The 13,526-nt window shown below is 44.7% G+C and overlaps 1 protein-coding gene across 6 annotated transcripts in view; it reads left to right on the top strand.

Annotated features, from left to right (window-relative positions):
• The first annotated feature begins 1,034 nt into the window (after positions 1-1,034).
• Positions 1,035-13,526, top strand: part of TPP2 (tripeptidyl peptidase 2) — a 67,667-nt gene continuing 55,175 nt past the window's right edge. For 3 of the 6 annotated variants that reach the window (XM_042979820.1, XM_042979824.1, XM_042979822.1), the window contains exons 1-2: positions 1,036-1,258; positions 8,431-8,559. In XM_042979820.1, the coding sequence (XP_042835754.1) occupies positions 1,094-1,258; positions 8,431-8,559 (294 nt within the window). In that variant the 5' untranslated portion in view covers positions 1,036-1,093. Of the gene's footprint in view, positions 1,259-8,430; positions 8,560-13,526 lie in introns of all 6 variants that reach the window. The other 3 variants (XM_042979833.1, XM_042979834.1, XM_042979829.1) reach the window with 2 other exon arrangements.

Below are 13,526 nucleotides of genomic sequence, written 5' to 3' on the forward strand. Positions count from 1 at the left end.
GCGCCCCGGTTTTAATACTTTTGATAACTATATTTCAACATAATTTTCTTTGTAATCCTATATATTTCATTTTATGCGTTTGAAAACGTTGCTGAAAAGTCCCTAAACTTCACCAGATTGCCAAAAGAGTCTTTGGCACAAACTAAAAGTCTAAGATTACTCAGGCGTGAATATAGACGTAGATCATTAAAGAACCCCTAGCGCGGGCTGCAAGAAGCAATTGACAGCCACTGTGAACTTGAAAAAATGCAAATTGTTTCGATAATTGAGTGAACCTTAAAGAACAACCAGGAACTTCAATTTAAAGGGCCAAAAAGAATGTTGTTTAGAAATCTCGGAAGCCAAAGGTTAGCAATGATGATAGGAACGGCCCGCTTCGGCCTCCTACGTTGTCACTGCCTAAGAGGCCGACTCAATGGCCAAGAACCCACTTCCTGTTGACAGAGGCTCGGGTCTAATCCACCCTGTTCCTCCCAGTCTGGGCCGCGATCAAAGGAGTACACAAATCCTACACCACAGAATCAAAAAACTGTCCTTCAAAAATGTATATCGGGGCAAATCGCCGATATCCTACGACTCCAGGGGGTTTAGCGTTCGAGAGTCGGCTCCCTTTCCTCGGGGCAGCTGGGACTCCTGCAGCAGCGGACCGAAAACTTTCGTCCACAACTTGAAGTTAGGAAGGGTTTCCGCTACTCCAGGCCGGCGGCTCATTTCCTTCCCTGTCCCTCGGAGAGGGTTTCTCCCGGGACTCACAGACCCTTCCCTCGGAGCGCAGCCCTCTCCTAAAAAAAAAATCCCAAGTGCAGGTCTCTTTAAGACCCCAAGTCTAAGAGCCGAAATCTCCAACACCGGAGCCAGACTCCGCCTCCTTCTCTGCGGCCCGGGCAACACTCCGGCCCAGGTCCTGAGAGCGGCGCCGTTGGGTTACGTAGCGGCACGTGATTGGCCGCCTGCCCCTGGCGGGCCGGGATTGGCCGGCGCCCGGCCCCGCCCCTCGCCCCCGCCCAGGCCCGCGGCCGCCCGGGTGTCCTCGCGCCGCTCGTCCACGCGCAGCCTGGCAGTTTGCCTCTTCCTCGTCCTGCAGCCTGCGTCCATGGCCACCGCAGCGGCCGAGGAGCCCTTCCCCTTCCACGGCCTCCTGCCCAAGAAAGAGACCGGGGCCGCCTCCTTCCTCTGTCGCTACCCAGAGTATGACGGGCGGGGGGTGCTCATCGCCGTCCTGGACACGGGGGTGGACCCCGGGGCTCCTGGCATGCAGGTGCGGCAGCCGCGGAGGGCGCGGGGGCGCGGGCGGCCGGCTGGCCGGCGGGCTGGCGGGGGACGTGGAGGGGACGCAGCCTCGCAGCGCGGCAGGCCGAAGCCCGCTCGGCGGCCGAGCGGGAGCCGGCACCGGGAGGAGGCATGGGGGCTCGGGCTGGGCCGTCAGCCCGGCCCAGACAAAAGCGGCGTGCCAGGCGCGGCCGGCCGGGGTGCCTAGGTCCGCCTTTCGCCCAGGAAGCCCCTTCCTGCCCAGGTGCTGCCAGGCCCGGGCCCCGGGGCCGCTTCCCGCCGCGCTGCCTTCCTCCGCAGGTCCCTAGCGTCTCGGGTACCGGCCCGTGCCTACTGTTTTTTGACGGGGATTTTACAATTTTTATTAGTTGTCGGGGGTGGGGGCGGGGAGGAAACAGAACAGTGGCGAACGACCTATCAGACCCTTTTTATTGCTGTCGTTCGGGGGATTTGGTTCTGGGGAGAATTGTTGGTCTTTAGCACCAAAGCCGGGTTTCGAGAAGATAACTCGGTCAACTTCCTCTGGTAGTTTCCTCTGGTAGTTTCCTCTGGTAGTTTTATGTGTTCTATTTTTAAACCATCTTCTGCACTGTACTTGTTTAGGGTCATTGAAGCGCATGGCTTCGTCTTTGTTTTACATAAGAACCCAATTTAGTTTGTTTTTGGCCAACTCTTCAGGCTCTATTAAATTAGGCTTCTTTAATTTTTTTTTTATCTCCAAATATAAAACAACATGCTTTAATTACGATTTTAAAAAATTGCTTAATTTTGCCAGATGCACCTTTGAAATCTTTAAAGTACTGTGCCAAAAGGTAATTTTTTTAAAAATGTGTCTCTTGATTAAAAGTATTCCGTCTAAAGTCTTTGAAGTTTGGCTTCTGTAGATTTCACCTTAGCATTTAATGAAATACAGTCATAAACAAAATATCACTGTTGAAGATCCATCTTTTAAAAATCTAATCTGGATGTAATCCTCTCCCTCTGATCAACCCTTCATCTGTGTATCTTACTCTCCTTTCTTCACTATACTCTGAAGTTTAGTAATTCTCTCCCTCCCCCAAGTCCCCTCTGGCCTCTGGATCCTTTATTGTACTTTGCAATAATCGAGGTAGCATTTTGGAGGTTAAGATGTCGTGCTGGGGAGGGGGCGGGAAGGGGAACCAGTCTGACTGTACAGGATCCCTTTAGGAATCTTGCTTTCTCCTGTTAAGTCTTCAGCAGCACTCTGGAGTACAACACACCTTGGGCTTTTGGGACCAGGAAGCTTTGGTGAATCAGAATAGAGAGTCATACTGTTCCCTCCTGGTAGCTCTAGTGATACAGTTGTTGCATTAATAACTCTGAAGCTTTGCAACAGTGACAGCTATCACCTCATTGAGGCTTGATTGCAGAGTGGTCATGGTTTCCATTCTGTCCTAGTGTATGTTTACTTTTTATAGGGATAAGTGGGAGGAGAACAGCTGGGGTAAGTGGTTCACTGGTTCTTTTGTCAGGATAATAAAAGGATCAGGAGAGTTTGGAGGAGTACTGTCTCAGTAAAAATGCTTTTGTAGAATTTCCCAGTCTGCTTATCACTTTGTTCCGTTACTCTCTGTAAAGTAACAGCAGTTCTCAACACAGTGTTGCTGTGGACATTGATTGAGAAGATTAATTACATGTGACTTTTTCAAATGCTCAAGCAGAGTATTAAGCAAACACTGATTTTTTTTTTAAAGCAAGTTTATTTAGAAGTTGAGGTTGGGATTTAAATCACCCACTGTGTGAAGTATAAATACACACTAGATATTGGCATGTAATAACAAATGTTCAAGCAGTAAAATATTGAAATAAAATGAAAACGTAACTCTTGTCTTCCAACAACTTTAACTCTGAGATACTGACATAAATATGACCAGTTAAAGAAATTCAGTACAGTGGCTTGCACATGAGTGAATTGTCAAGGTTTTTTTTCCCCTGCTTTTGCCAATTTATTTTGTAGATCTGTGTATACATCATTAAGATAAGAAAGTGGATAGAAATAGGAAGGAAAGAAAAAAAGGAGTGGACATTTAGAATGCCAGGTGGGGTCTGCATGGAGGACCAGAGATACAAATAAACCCTTTGGAGATGGCAATGGGGTGTCATTCTTCAGTGAGTGCTTTGGGCCCAGTGGTCTTTTGTGACAGCTGTCTGGGCTTGTGAAAAGCAGAGGGTGGTGGGAACCTGGATGCTTCAGTCGGTTAAGCGTCTGACTCTTGGTTTCGGCTCAGGTCACGATGTCACAGTTCGTGGGATCGAGCCCCTCATGGGACTCTGCGCTGACAATGCAGAGCCTGCTTGGGATTCTCTCTCCCTCTCTGCCCCTCCCCTGCGCATTCTCTCTCTCTCTCTCTCAAAATAAATAAACTTCAAAAAAAAAAAAAAAAAGTAGAGGGCAGACAGCATGAAAGGAGTAATAAGTGCATAAATGATTACATCTTTCCTCATCGAATATCCAGGCACCTGGCAGGTGCCCAAGGGTGAGTTAAAAGCCTTCCTCCTGCAGGCGTCACCAGGATTGATCAGGGGCCAGTGAGAGCTGGCTTTGAGGCCGAGATGGGACTTGCACTGACCTGGAAAGAATACACAGTGGCCAGTTGGTCTCCTGCCACCAGTCTTCTCTTGGCTCCACCCTTTACAATGCCAGATTATTTTCCTTAGAAAAAATAAGAAACTGCTTCTGTAACACCCTTGTGTAATACAAAACAAAGCACTTAATTTTGGCATTCCAGTTGCCTTTGCCTAAAAATTCCAGAATTTGAATATTGTGTGGCGCTTCTCCGTGCAGCTTGACCTCCTCGTGGTGCTTTGCTTCTCACTGTTTGCCCTATGCTTCCATCCAGAACATTCCACCCTTTCCACTCACCCCCGTGTTTCAGGCCTTTCCTCAACACATGAGTTAATCTGCCCGCAAGCCTTCCACCCTCACCTGTAACTTGCGTAATCCTTTAAGACCCACCTGGGTCTTGACCCTATTAGCTTTTGGGACCTCTACTGGCTGAATTAAGACCCCAGCATATATCTACACGTGTGTGCCCAGCATTGTGTTTGACCCGAGGCTTCAGGATGAATAAGGCCCATCCTTACCAACAGTTATTTGGGTGCTTTTTTTCTTTTTGCTTTCCTAGCAATGTGTTCATATCCCCCCTCCCCGCCCCCCCTGTAGCGCTTAAAATGTTTCATTTTAGTATTTCTGTTTACGTGACCTTTTTTCCTGCATAAGTTAAAATTCTTTGACAGCATATGTCCAAATGCATTTTGTAGGAGACGTGCCTATCACATTATTTTTGTTGAATGAGAAAAAAAAAATGTGTTCACAGCGTGCATAATTTCCTCATGGAGAAAAAAATGGCTTGGGGAAGGTTACAAGTGGTCCTATAAAAATCTTTGTTTTTACATTTCCTGAAGTAATAAAGTAAATCATAGATACATAATTGGTTACAAATGTTGGATGCTATGCAGTTGGTTTTAATTTTTATTACCTTTCTCTCGGTTAGTCTTCCCTAATTCCCCCAAGCTGGGTTTTATATTCTTACATGCTTTCATACACACTGTCCTTACCTTTTTTATTTATTGTCCTGTGTTGCAGTTATCTCTTTACTAATCTGTTTTCCAACTGGATTGTAAGCTTTCTGAAAGTGGAGCCTGTCCGATTCATTCATCATTACGTCCTCAGAATAAGTCATTTAATAGTACTTGCTTATGAAATATCTTCCCTTGCTTAAAAGAGTATTTTCAAGTAAATGCTTCTACATTCACCTTGTTTTGCTCAGGATGATTTGCAACTCCCCTTTCCTGCTTTCTTCTGATCCTCGTGTTTAATGACGGGAGCTCCCAGCCCTCACCAGCTTCCTCACCAGCTTCCTCACCATAATCAATTCAGTGGAGACACAAAGTGATTTCGAGTCTTGACGTGGGGGAAACCTTTAGACAATTTCTGTTTTGTTTGTCCAGCATAGCCCCCTAGGCCTTTCTCAGTCCCCCACCCCAGTGCACACGGCGTACTACCCTAGCTCTGCTCATAACATCCTCCTCCTCCCCCTGCAAAGAGGAGGGAATTCATTCTGATGGTAGCAGTTCACTGTCCTACTTCTCCCAAAGCTCCATTGCAAAATCCTCAGCCAGTTTGCCTTTTTTAACACCTCTCCTCCCTAACCCCAAATTCCCTCTTGTGTCTTATTGTCTCCAGTGGCGTGGTTTCCTTTACCTAATGGAGAAAGAAGTACAGGGATAGAAAAATGCATATGTAAGAAGTTGTAATGAAAGAGACAGACTAATAAGTAAAGCTGGTGGCAATAGTAGATGGTAAATAAGTCACCAAATCCCATTAGGTTTTCTTCCTTTGTTCACACACTGATAATGAGGTTTCTAGTGAGAGGGATCTGTTATCTGGCTTGTTAGTGATCTCTTGTGATTCTTGATCTCAAGTCACTGAAGTTGTTTGCTCATTGAGAAGATAAAGATAGGTGATTGTGTTCCTAGTGCTATGGCTTAGCTTTCAAGTTACAGACTTATTTGGAATGCATTTTGAAATCGATTATTTTCTTATGTGATTTAGCTAGTTTTAATTTTATAAGGGAGTATTTCCATTTTGTATTGTGGTTGATTTTCTTATATTTTCCTTCATTTATTTTATTTCCAAAGATGCTTAGCCAATCCCTTCAAAGCCAGTAGCGGATTTAATCAGTTAATTTTATCATGATCTTATCAGAATTTGGTTTGACTTCCAAAGTCGTTTTTTTAAACTGATTTTGAGCCTCCTGAGTATATTATTTTGTTACTAGTATAGACAATTTCCAAGAAATAAGTATCCAGCTTAAAGTTTCCGTTAAAAAATTTAAAAAAGGCAGCTGTACCTGGGAGGCCTTTATGGCCCCAGGTGGTTCTATAGCAATGTCGTTGGAAGAAGATTTGGGGCCCGCCAAGAACCTCTTTGCTTCTGCCTCATAAAGAAAAACTTGTGCCTTTGTTTCCTCTACGTGGTAACTTTCCCTCTCCTCCCTTGGTAACCCTTACCTACAGGGCTTTGAGGACACTACAGTGGGAGAAGTGCCTGGAAAGACACACAGAGGGACACTTAGCTTGATCTTAAAGAGTGTGAATGTGAATTCTCTGGGTGGAAAGGAGTTGGAAGACCTTGTGCTTCTCTGATGCTCTTGGCATTTTTTTTGCGTTCCCTTTTTTCTCTGCCCCCGCCCCTCCTTGAGGATAGGTAGGGGGTTGTCTTTTTTTTTTTAATTTTTTTTTTTTAACATTTATTTATTTTTGAGACAGAGAGAGACAGAGCATGAGCAGGGGAGGGTCAGAGAGAGAGGGAGACACAGAATCCAAAACAGGCTCCAGGCTCTGAGCTGTCAGCCCAGAGCCCGATGCGGGGGCTCGAACTCATGGACCGCGAGATCATGACCTGAGCCGAAGTCCGACACCCAATCGACTGAGCCACCCAGGCGCCCTGGGGGATTGTCTTTTTTCGGTCGTCTTTGTGTCTCCATGCCTGACGATTCCCTGCTGGTAACTCAGTACCTCTATCTTGAATGCTACAGATTCCCTTTGCAAAGCAAGCCAAGAAGTGATTTTTCCAACGAAAGCAGTGTGGAAATATAGGACTGCTGTTACCTGTAGTAGTCTGCATGGCCCCAAAGAAAATTTGTGAACTGGCCAAGAAGCCAGGCCTTAGAAAAATCAGTCTTAATGCTGAGCGGTTTGTGTCAGATCGTTCAGTAATTAAATCTGTATTGAGCACCAACCAGGCACTGCTAGGTTTGGGAGAATTTGGTGAATAAAATAGACCTAGTCCTTGCCCTTAGGGAACTTACTTTCTAATAGTGGAAATAGATGAGGAATCAGCTAACTGTAGAATTACAAATTCTGTGAAGGAAACAAGGCCCAGTGAGGAGGAGTAAGGCTCAGGTTTAGGGTGGTGACTGCCCACAGAAGAGGTCATCACGGAGGCCTTCTGAAGAGGTGACATTTTAGTAGAAGGCCGAAAGATGAGATGGGGATTTCTATGGAACAGCTGAAGGGACAGACAGAGGATCCCAAGCGGAAGGACCGTGTGCACAGAGTCGTGGGGCAGGGAAAGGTTGGCACATGGCAGGAACCTAGAGGAGGCCAGTGTGGTTACAATGGTCCAGGGCCACGGTGGAACGGGTCGCTCAGAGGCTTTTGTGCTGAGTGCGGGAGCTCCATGGCGGGGGGCCGCATGGGAGCTGGCGGCTGCCATCGCACAGCTTGTCCTCTTGCTTCTGGTGCGGGCCATGAACGCACCCGGGAGACCTGCACAGAGCATCAGTGTCACGAAGGCAAGGGTGGTGGTGGGGAGAGGGTTGGGATAGAGGTGGCGAAAATCCAGAGAAGATGGACTCGAACTGTATTTTAGAGGTGGAATGAAGATGACTTCCTGACAGATTTGATGTGGGCAGCAAACCAGAGAAAGGAATCCGAGAAGGACATTGAACTCTCTGGTTTGAGCAACTGGGTATGTGCCGATTCCTGAGATGGCAGAGCCTGGAGGGAAGGAAGTTCGAATGTTAAGTTTGAACTTTGAACTTAACGAAGTTTGAGTGCCGGTGGGCATCCTGTAATGAAATGTCATTACATGTTTTCCCCTGAAGGTTTGTGCTCGTCGGGCCCAGAGCTTACCTTCTTCAGATCTTTTCTCAGATGTTACCTTCTCAGTGAGATCTTTCTTAACCAACCTAGTTACTGAAAACCCCACGCTACCTCCTCCTTCTCCTTAATTTTTCTCCATAATAATTATCACCGTCTGGTGTTAGGTATCTGACATGTTAATTGAGTAGAACAGAAGATCTGTGAGACCAGGGACTTCTAGGTATTGATCATTACTGTGTGTGTCCCCAACACCTAAACAAGTGGCCTGTGGTAAATGCTTAGTAAGTATTTATTAACTGTGTAAAATCACTTGAAGGATTCTTTGTTTTTCATGAGTAATTTTTTTGTAAGTATATCTCCAGCTTTTGGCTTAAAACAACTCAATTTTCTTTTTTAAATGAATGCAGATTTTATAGGGTATTTTATGTATGTGTGCATGTGTGCACACATATATGGGGGTTGGCATTGCTTTTTATAATGATTAAGAAATTAAATCTATAATTCATATTTCAGTTATCCCTTCATTTTCAGGTCACAACTGATGGAAAACCAAAAATCATCGATATCATTGATACAACAGGAAGTGGTGATGTGAATACTGCTACAGTAGTAGAGCCCAAAGATGGTGAGATTGTTGGTCTTTCAGGAAGAGTGCTCAAGGTTAGAGCTTTAATCTTTTAATCGAATTTTTCTTTCCTTTTTTTTGTACTGTTGCCTCAAAGCATTTAGTGTTTTTAGCTTATGGTTACTGGTAGGTTACTAGTTACCTGTTGCTGTTTAACAGATTACCCCCAAAACTTCATGGTTTAAAACAACAAACATTTATCATCTCACAATTTCTGCGTGTCAGTAATCTGGGTTTGACTTAGCTCGGTGCCTCTTGTTTAAGATCTCTCCTGAGCTTGGCCAGGGCTGCAGTTTCATCTGAAGGCTCAGCCTGAGTGGGGAAGGGGAGTCTGTTGCAAGCTCACTCAAGTGGTTATTGGCAGGCTTAGGGTCCTCTCCACGGGGCTGCTATACGCCATGTAGCTGTCTTCCCCCTGGGTGAGTAGTCCAGGAGAGTACCCAAGATGGAGGCCGTGGTCTTTTTACATATTAATCTTGGGATTCACATTCCATTGCTTCTGCCATTTTGTTTTCATTGGAAATGAGCCATGAAACCCAGCACACACTTAAAGGGGAAGGGAATTTTACGAGAGCATGAGGACCAGGGGTCATCTTAGAAGAAGTCATTTGTTTTGTTGTGTGACAGTGGGCTTAGAATTAGGATATATTTTTCATTGTGGTTGCCAAATTCCAAAAATTTTTAAGTTTTGGATAGAAAGATGGGAAAAGTGACCAGGTTATAGTTTTGCCTTGTTTCCTGTTCCTTCTGAGAACTTGAACAGGAAATATTTAGGATTTAATCATTGTGGACTTAAGTAACTGGCTTTGTGTTAACTCTTTGTGCTTGGTAGAAAGGTGAGCTAACATGAAAAATGATTAGATTGCTAACATAAAGCAATTCATGAGATGTTAGCTAATGAGCTTATAGATGTCAAGAATTTGTGGTTTGGTATTTTAAACCAATAAGCAGAATTAGTTTGGAAAATGAATTTGTGCTTATTTATATGTTTAAAGAGCTGTATTTAACTCTGGCCATCTTTTACCGTCTCTCTGAATTATGCTTAGGCATCCTCTTCTGGATAAGGTTGTTGTGCTATGTAGTGAGTTAACACAAATTCAGCTGCTTAAAGCTACATACATTCCTGCATTTATTATTTTACTGTTTCCACGGGTCAGCACTGCTTTCTGTGGTTCTCTGGTCAGTGTCTCACAAGACTGTACTCAGGTATTGGTTGGAACTGTGGTTTCATCTGAGGCTCAGGATCCTCTTCCAACTTCATTCTTCTTGTTGGAAGAAAATATTTCTCTTGCAGCTGTTGAGCTCACCACAGTTTGCTTCTTCCAGGCCAGCAGGAGAATCTCTCTGACCATTGGAATGGCCCCTGTCTGTTTTAAGGAGCCTACCTGATTAGGTAGGCTCACCAGGGCAGTCTCCTTTTTTATTAAATCAGTCACCTAATTACAGACCTTAATTGTATCTGCACAATGCCTTCACCTTTGCTATATTACTTACCATAATACAGTCACAGGAGTGCTAGTCACAGGCCCTGCCTTTACCAAGGGGAGAGGGCTATACAAGGGCATGGGTCTTCTTGAGAATCTGCTACCATAGGCACACAGCAGGCATTAACATCCACGACTGAATTGTTTGTATGACCCCAAAAGTCATATGTTGAAGCCCTGACACCCAATTTGATAGTATTTGGAGATGGTGTTAGGGGTAGGTGAGCTCATGGGAGCGAGCCCCTCATGACAGGATTAGTCCGTGTTCTCTCTCTCTCTCTCTCTCTCTCCCCCTCTCCCCCTCTCCCCCTCTCCCCCTCTCCCCCCCTCCCCCCCTCTACCGTGTGAGAATACAGTGAGAAGGCTGTGCCTGCAAGTTAGGAAGAGTCTCCCCAGAACCTGACCATGCTGGCACTCTAATCCCATGCCCCCAGCCTTCAGAACTGAGAAAATAAATTTCTGGTGTTTGAGCTACCCAGTATTCTGTGGTATTTTCTTACGGTGCCTGAAGTAAGACACCATCTGCCGAAAGAAAAGAAAGAAAGAGAGAGAGAGAGAAAGAAAGAGAGAGAGAGAGAAAGAAAGAAAGAGGAAGGAAGGAAGGAAGGAAGGAAGGAAGGAAGGAAGGAAGGAAGGAAGATTGTAAACTAGAGGGAAAGGAATTTCTGCACATCTGCATTATTCTGAGGTTTTGCCTGCCTTCCCCAAGTCTGTGTTGTTATTTAGACTATATTTCAGAGAAGACACATTGGGATTCCTGTGAGTTACATTCTTTGGGAAATTAGGGAATGCTTCTAGTAGGTTCCAAAGATTTAGAATCCTGTAAAGTTTTGTCCTCAATTGTTGTTTTATAAGTTTATTTTATGAGAGAGAGAGAGAGAGAGAGTGTGAGTGCGTGAGCCGGGGAGGGGCAGAGAGAGAGAATCCCAAGCAGGCTCCGCACATTGTGGAGCCTGACATGGGGCTCGAACCCGTGAACTGTGAGATCATGACCTGAGCTGAATTCAAGAGTCAGATGCTTAACTGACTGAGCCACCAAGGCACCCACTCAGTTGTTTATTTTAAATAACTGTAATAGCCCATGCTTTAAACCACATGGACTGATAACACCACTCGTGCTCAAAGGCAGAAGTGGATGTACCATGTATATGGTAGGAAATAAGATCAGAAAATCGACAGATTACTACTTAAATCTTTTCTCAACCTGATGACCTACTTCTTTAGCTCTACTGTTAACTATTCTCTGCCCATCAATATAGCGGGAGGTTTTAACTTAATTTTTTTTGTATTCATTGTGTCTTCAGAATTTAAAAGGACAAATGCTTGTCCACAGCTTCTAACAGGAGAAGCCGAGTGTGGTGCCCTGCGTCTCCCCTTTCACCACCGATTCCCACTCTCCGAGAGGGAAGTCTTTGATGTTACATTTTCTTCAGGGTTTTAAGTAACATACTCTTCTTAATTCTTGAATTTTTATCTGTGGAATTAGCAGTGTGGAAGAAGAGAGTTCACCTTCCAGGTCGTTCATTTCTGAGAAGTTTCCTGGTATTGTCTCTGGGGTTCTTCCTTCCACTGTTTTTGCTGTTCTTTTATCTGGAATCCTGTTAATTGGACATTGGACCTCTTGAGTTGATCTTCCAATTTTCTTATGTTTTTCCACCCTTATTGCTTGTGTTTGTTTTTTTCCTTCCTGAGAGATTTCTGAGATTTCTCAGTATTCTTTGCTAACTCTCAAATTGAATATTGTTAATTTTTGCCTATTATTTTTAAATGTAAGTCTGTTAATGTCCACTCAGAGCATATCTTCGTGTCATGTATACAACATTTTATGTGGGAATATTGTCTAAATTTTTTTTTCTAGTTTCTTCATCCTCTCTTTACTCACCTTACTCTTCCTCCCATTCTCCTTTCCCCTTTCTCTTCCTTTTTCTTCGCCCCTCCTGTTCCCTCCTCCCTCTTCCCTTTCTCTTCCTCCTCTTCTCCTGCTCCCTCTACCTCTCCCCCTTCCTTGTGCTCTACTTTCTACCTGAGAGCTTTCCCCCAGCTGTCTAGCTACCCTGGCTGTCTCTTGGTTAACAAGGCACCTAAAGGGAACAGAGGTGCTCTCTGCCTTTGCAGGGCCTTGGGGTGTGGGTCTCAGTGATGCTATTGTGACAGACTCCAAAGTGACAGTATATGGCATACTTTTTCCCATTGAGATATGCTCATTTACCTCCAAGAGGACTTGGCCAGTTCGGCCTGGGGTTTGGGGGAGAGGGAGAGAAGCCTCTCAGGGGCTCATGCCTGGAAAGGTGCCTGGAGAGATCTCTTGCAGACTCTTAAGTATGTCTCACCTCTCCGCTCTGCTGTGTGAATCCCTCAAGAAAGCTGACATTTCCATGTCTCTGGTTCAGCGTCCAGTTGACTGGCTGGTCAGGTTTGGGCAGCCCATGGGATGTGCAGCAGGTGTCTGATTGTTCCTCATACAGGCTTTCCACCAGTCTTCTTGGTGTTAGCTCTTTATCTGAACACAGAACATACCCACATACATGTTCAGCTTATTTTCTTTCAAGGAAGTGCAGGTGTTCAGATACTTTGCAGTGGGCATCAGAAAGAATAGTGTTGCTAGTCAGTGGTATTCTGGCTAGCTCGGATCTCTCAGAGCTCTTTAGCACACAGTTCTTAGCAACGTAGCGAAGTATTCAGGTTTCTTTGACTTGACCATGCCTTAAGATGAATTAAATAGCTGTATTTCAGCTTCTTCGAAATCGCCCATAAACTGTTGACAGTTAATGTCTTGCTTTCCCTGTTTGAGATGAACTACTGGTTAAGTGCTTTGAACATTCCAATAATCTCTTTCTCTAAGGAGGCCATTCCTAGGCCTTCTTGAGAAACTAGTGGTCAGTTACTTTGGAAAGTGACACTCCTATGAGCAAGTAGAAGCAAAAAAGTGAACAGGAGCTTAAAATCTTTTCTGATGAAATGTACAGGCATAAAGGAAAGTGCATAAAACACATACGTACAGCTTGATGAATACTGAAGTGGATGCCGCTTTATCTACTACCCAGATGGGACAAAGAACATGACCATACCTCAGAAGCTTCCTGCATTCTCCCAGATCACAACCTACTTGGGCTTTTGTGATGATCATTTCTGTGCTTTGCTTTATAGTTTTACCACCTCTGTGTGGATACATGAAATACATTGTTGGTTTTGCCTGTTTGTGGACTTTATATGAATGACCTCATTTGTGTATCATTTTATATCAGTTGTTTGCAAGATTCTTGCCACTCAAGCCAGGATGTTGCATGTAGTAATGAGTTGTTTAATTTCATTGCTGTTCGAGATACTGAGGTTTGTATATACCAGTTCTGTCCACTCCACTGAGGATGAGCCGTTGTTTCCAGTTTGGGAGTCACTAACAGCTCTTCAGAGAACATTCATGTGTATGTATCTTTTGCACATGTGTGTAGATAACCTCCAGGATGCATACCTAGAATTGCTGAGTCTTAGAGATACAACTTAACTAGGTGATGTCAAAC

This window comes from Panthera tigris, chromosome A1 (assembly GCF_018350195.1).
Source record: "Panthera tigris isolate Pti1 chromosome A1, P.tigris_Pti1_mat1.1, whole genome shotgun sequence".
NCBI lineage: Eukaryota > Metazoa > Chordata > Mammalia > Carnivora > Felidae > Panthera > Panthera tigris.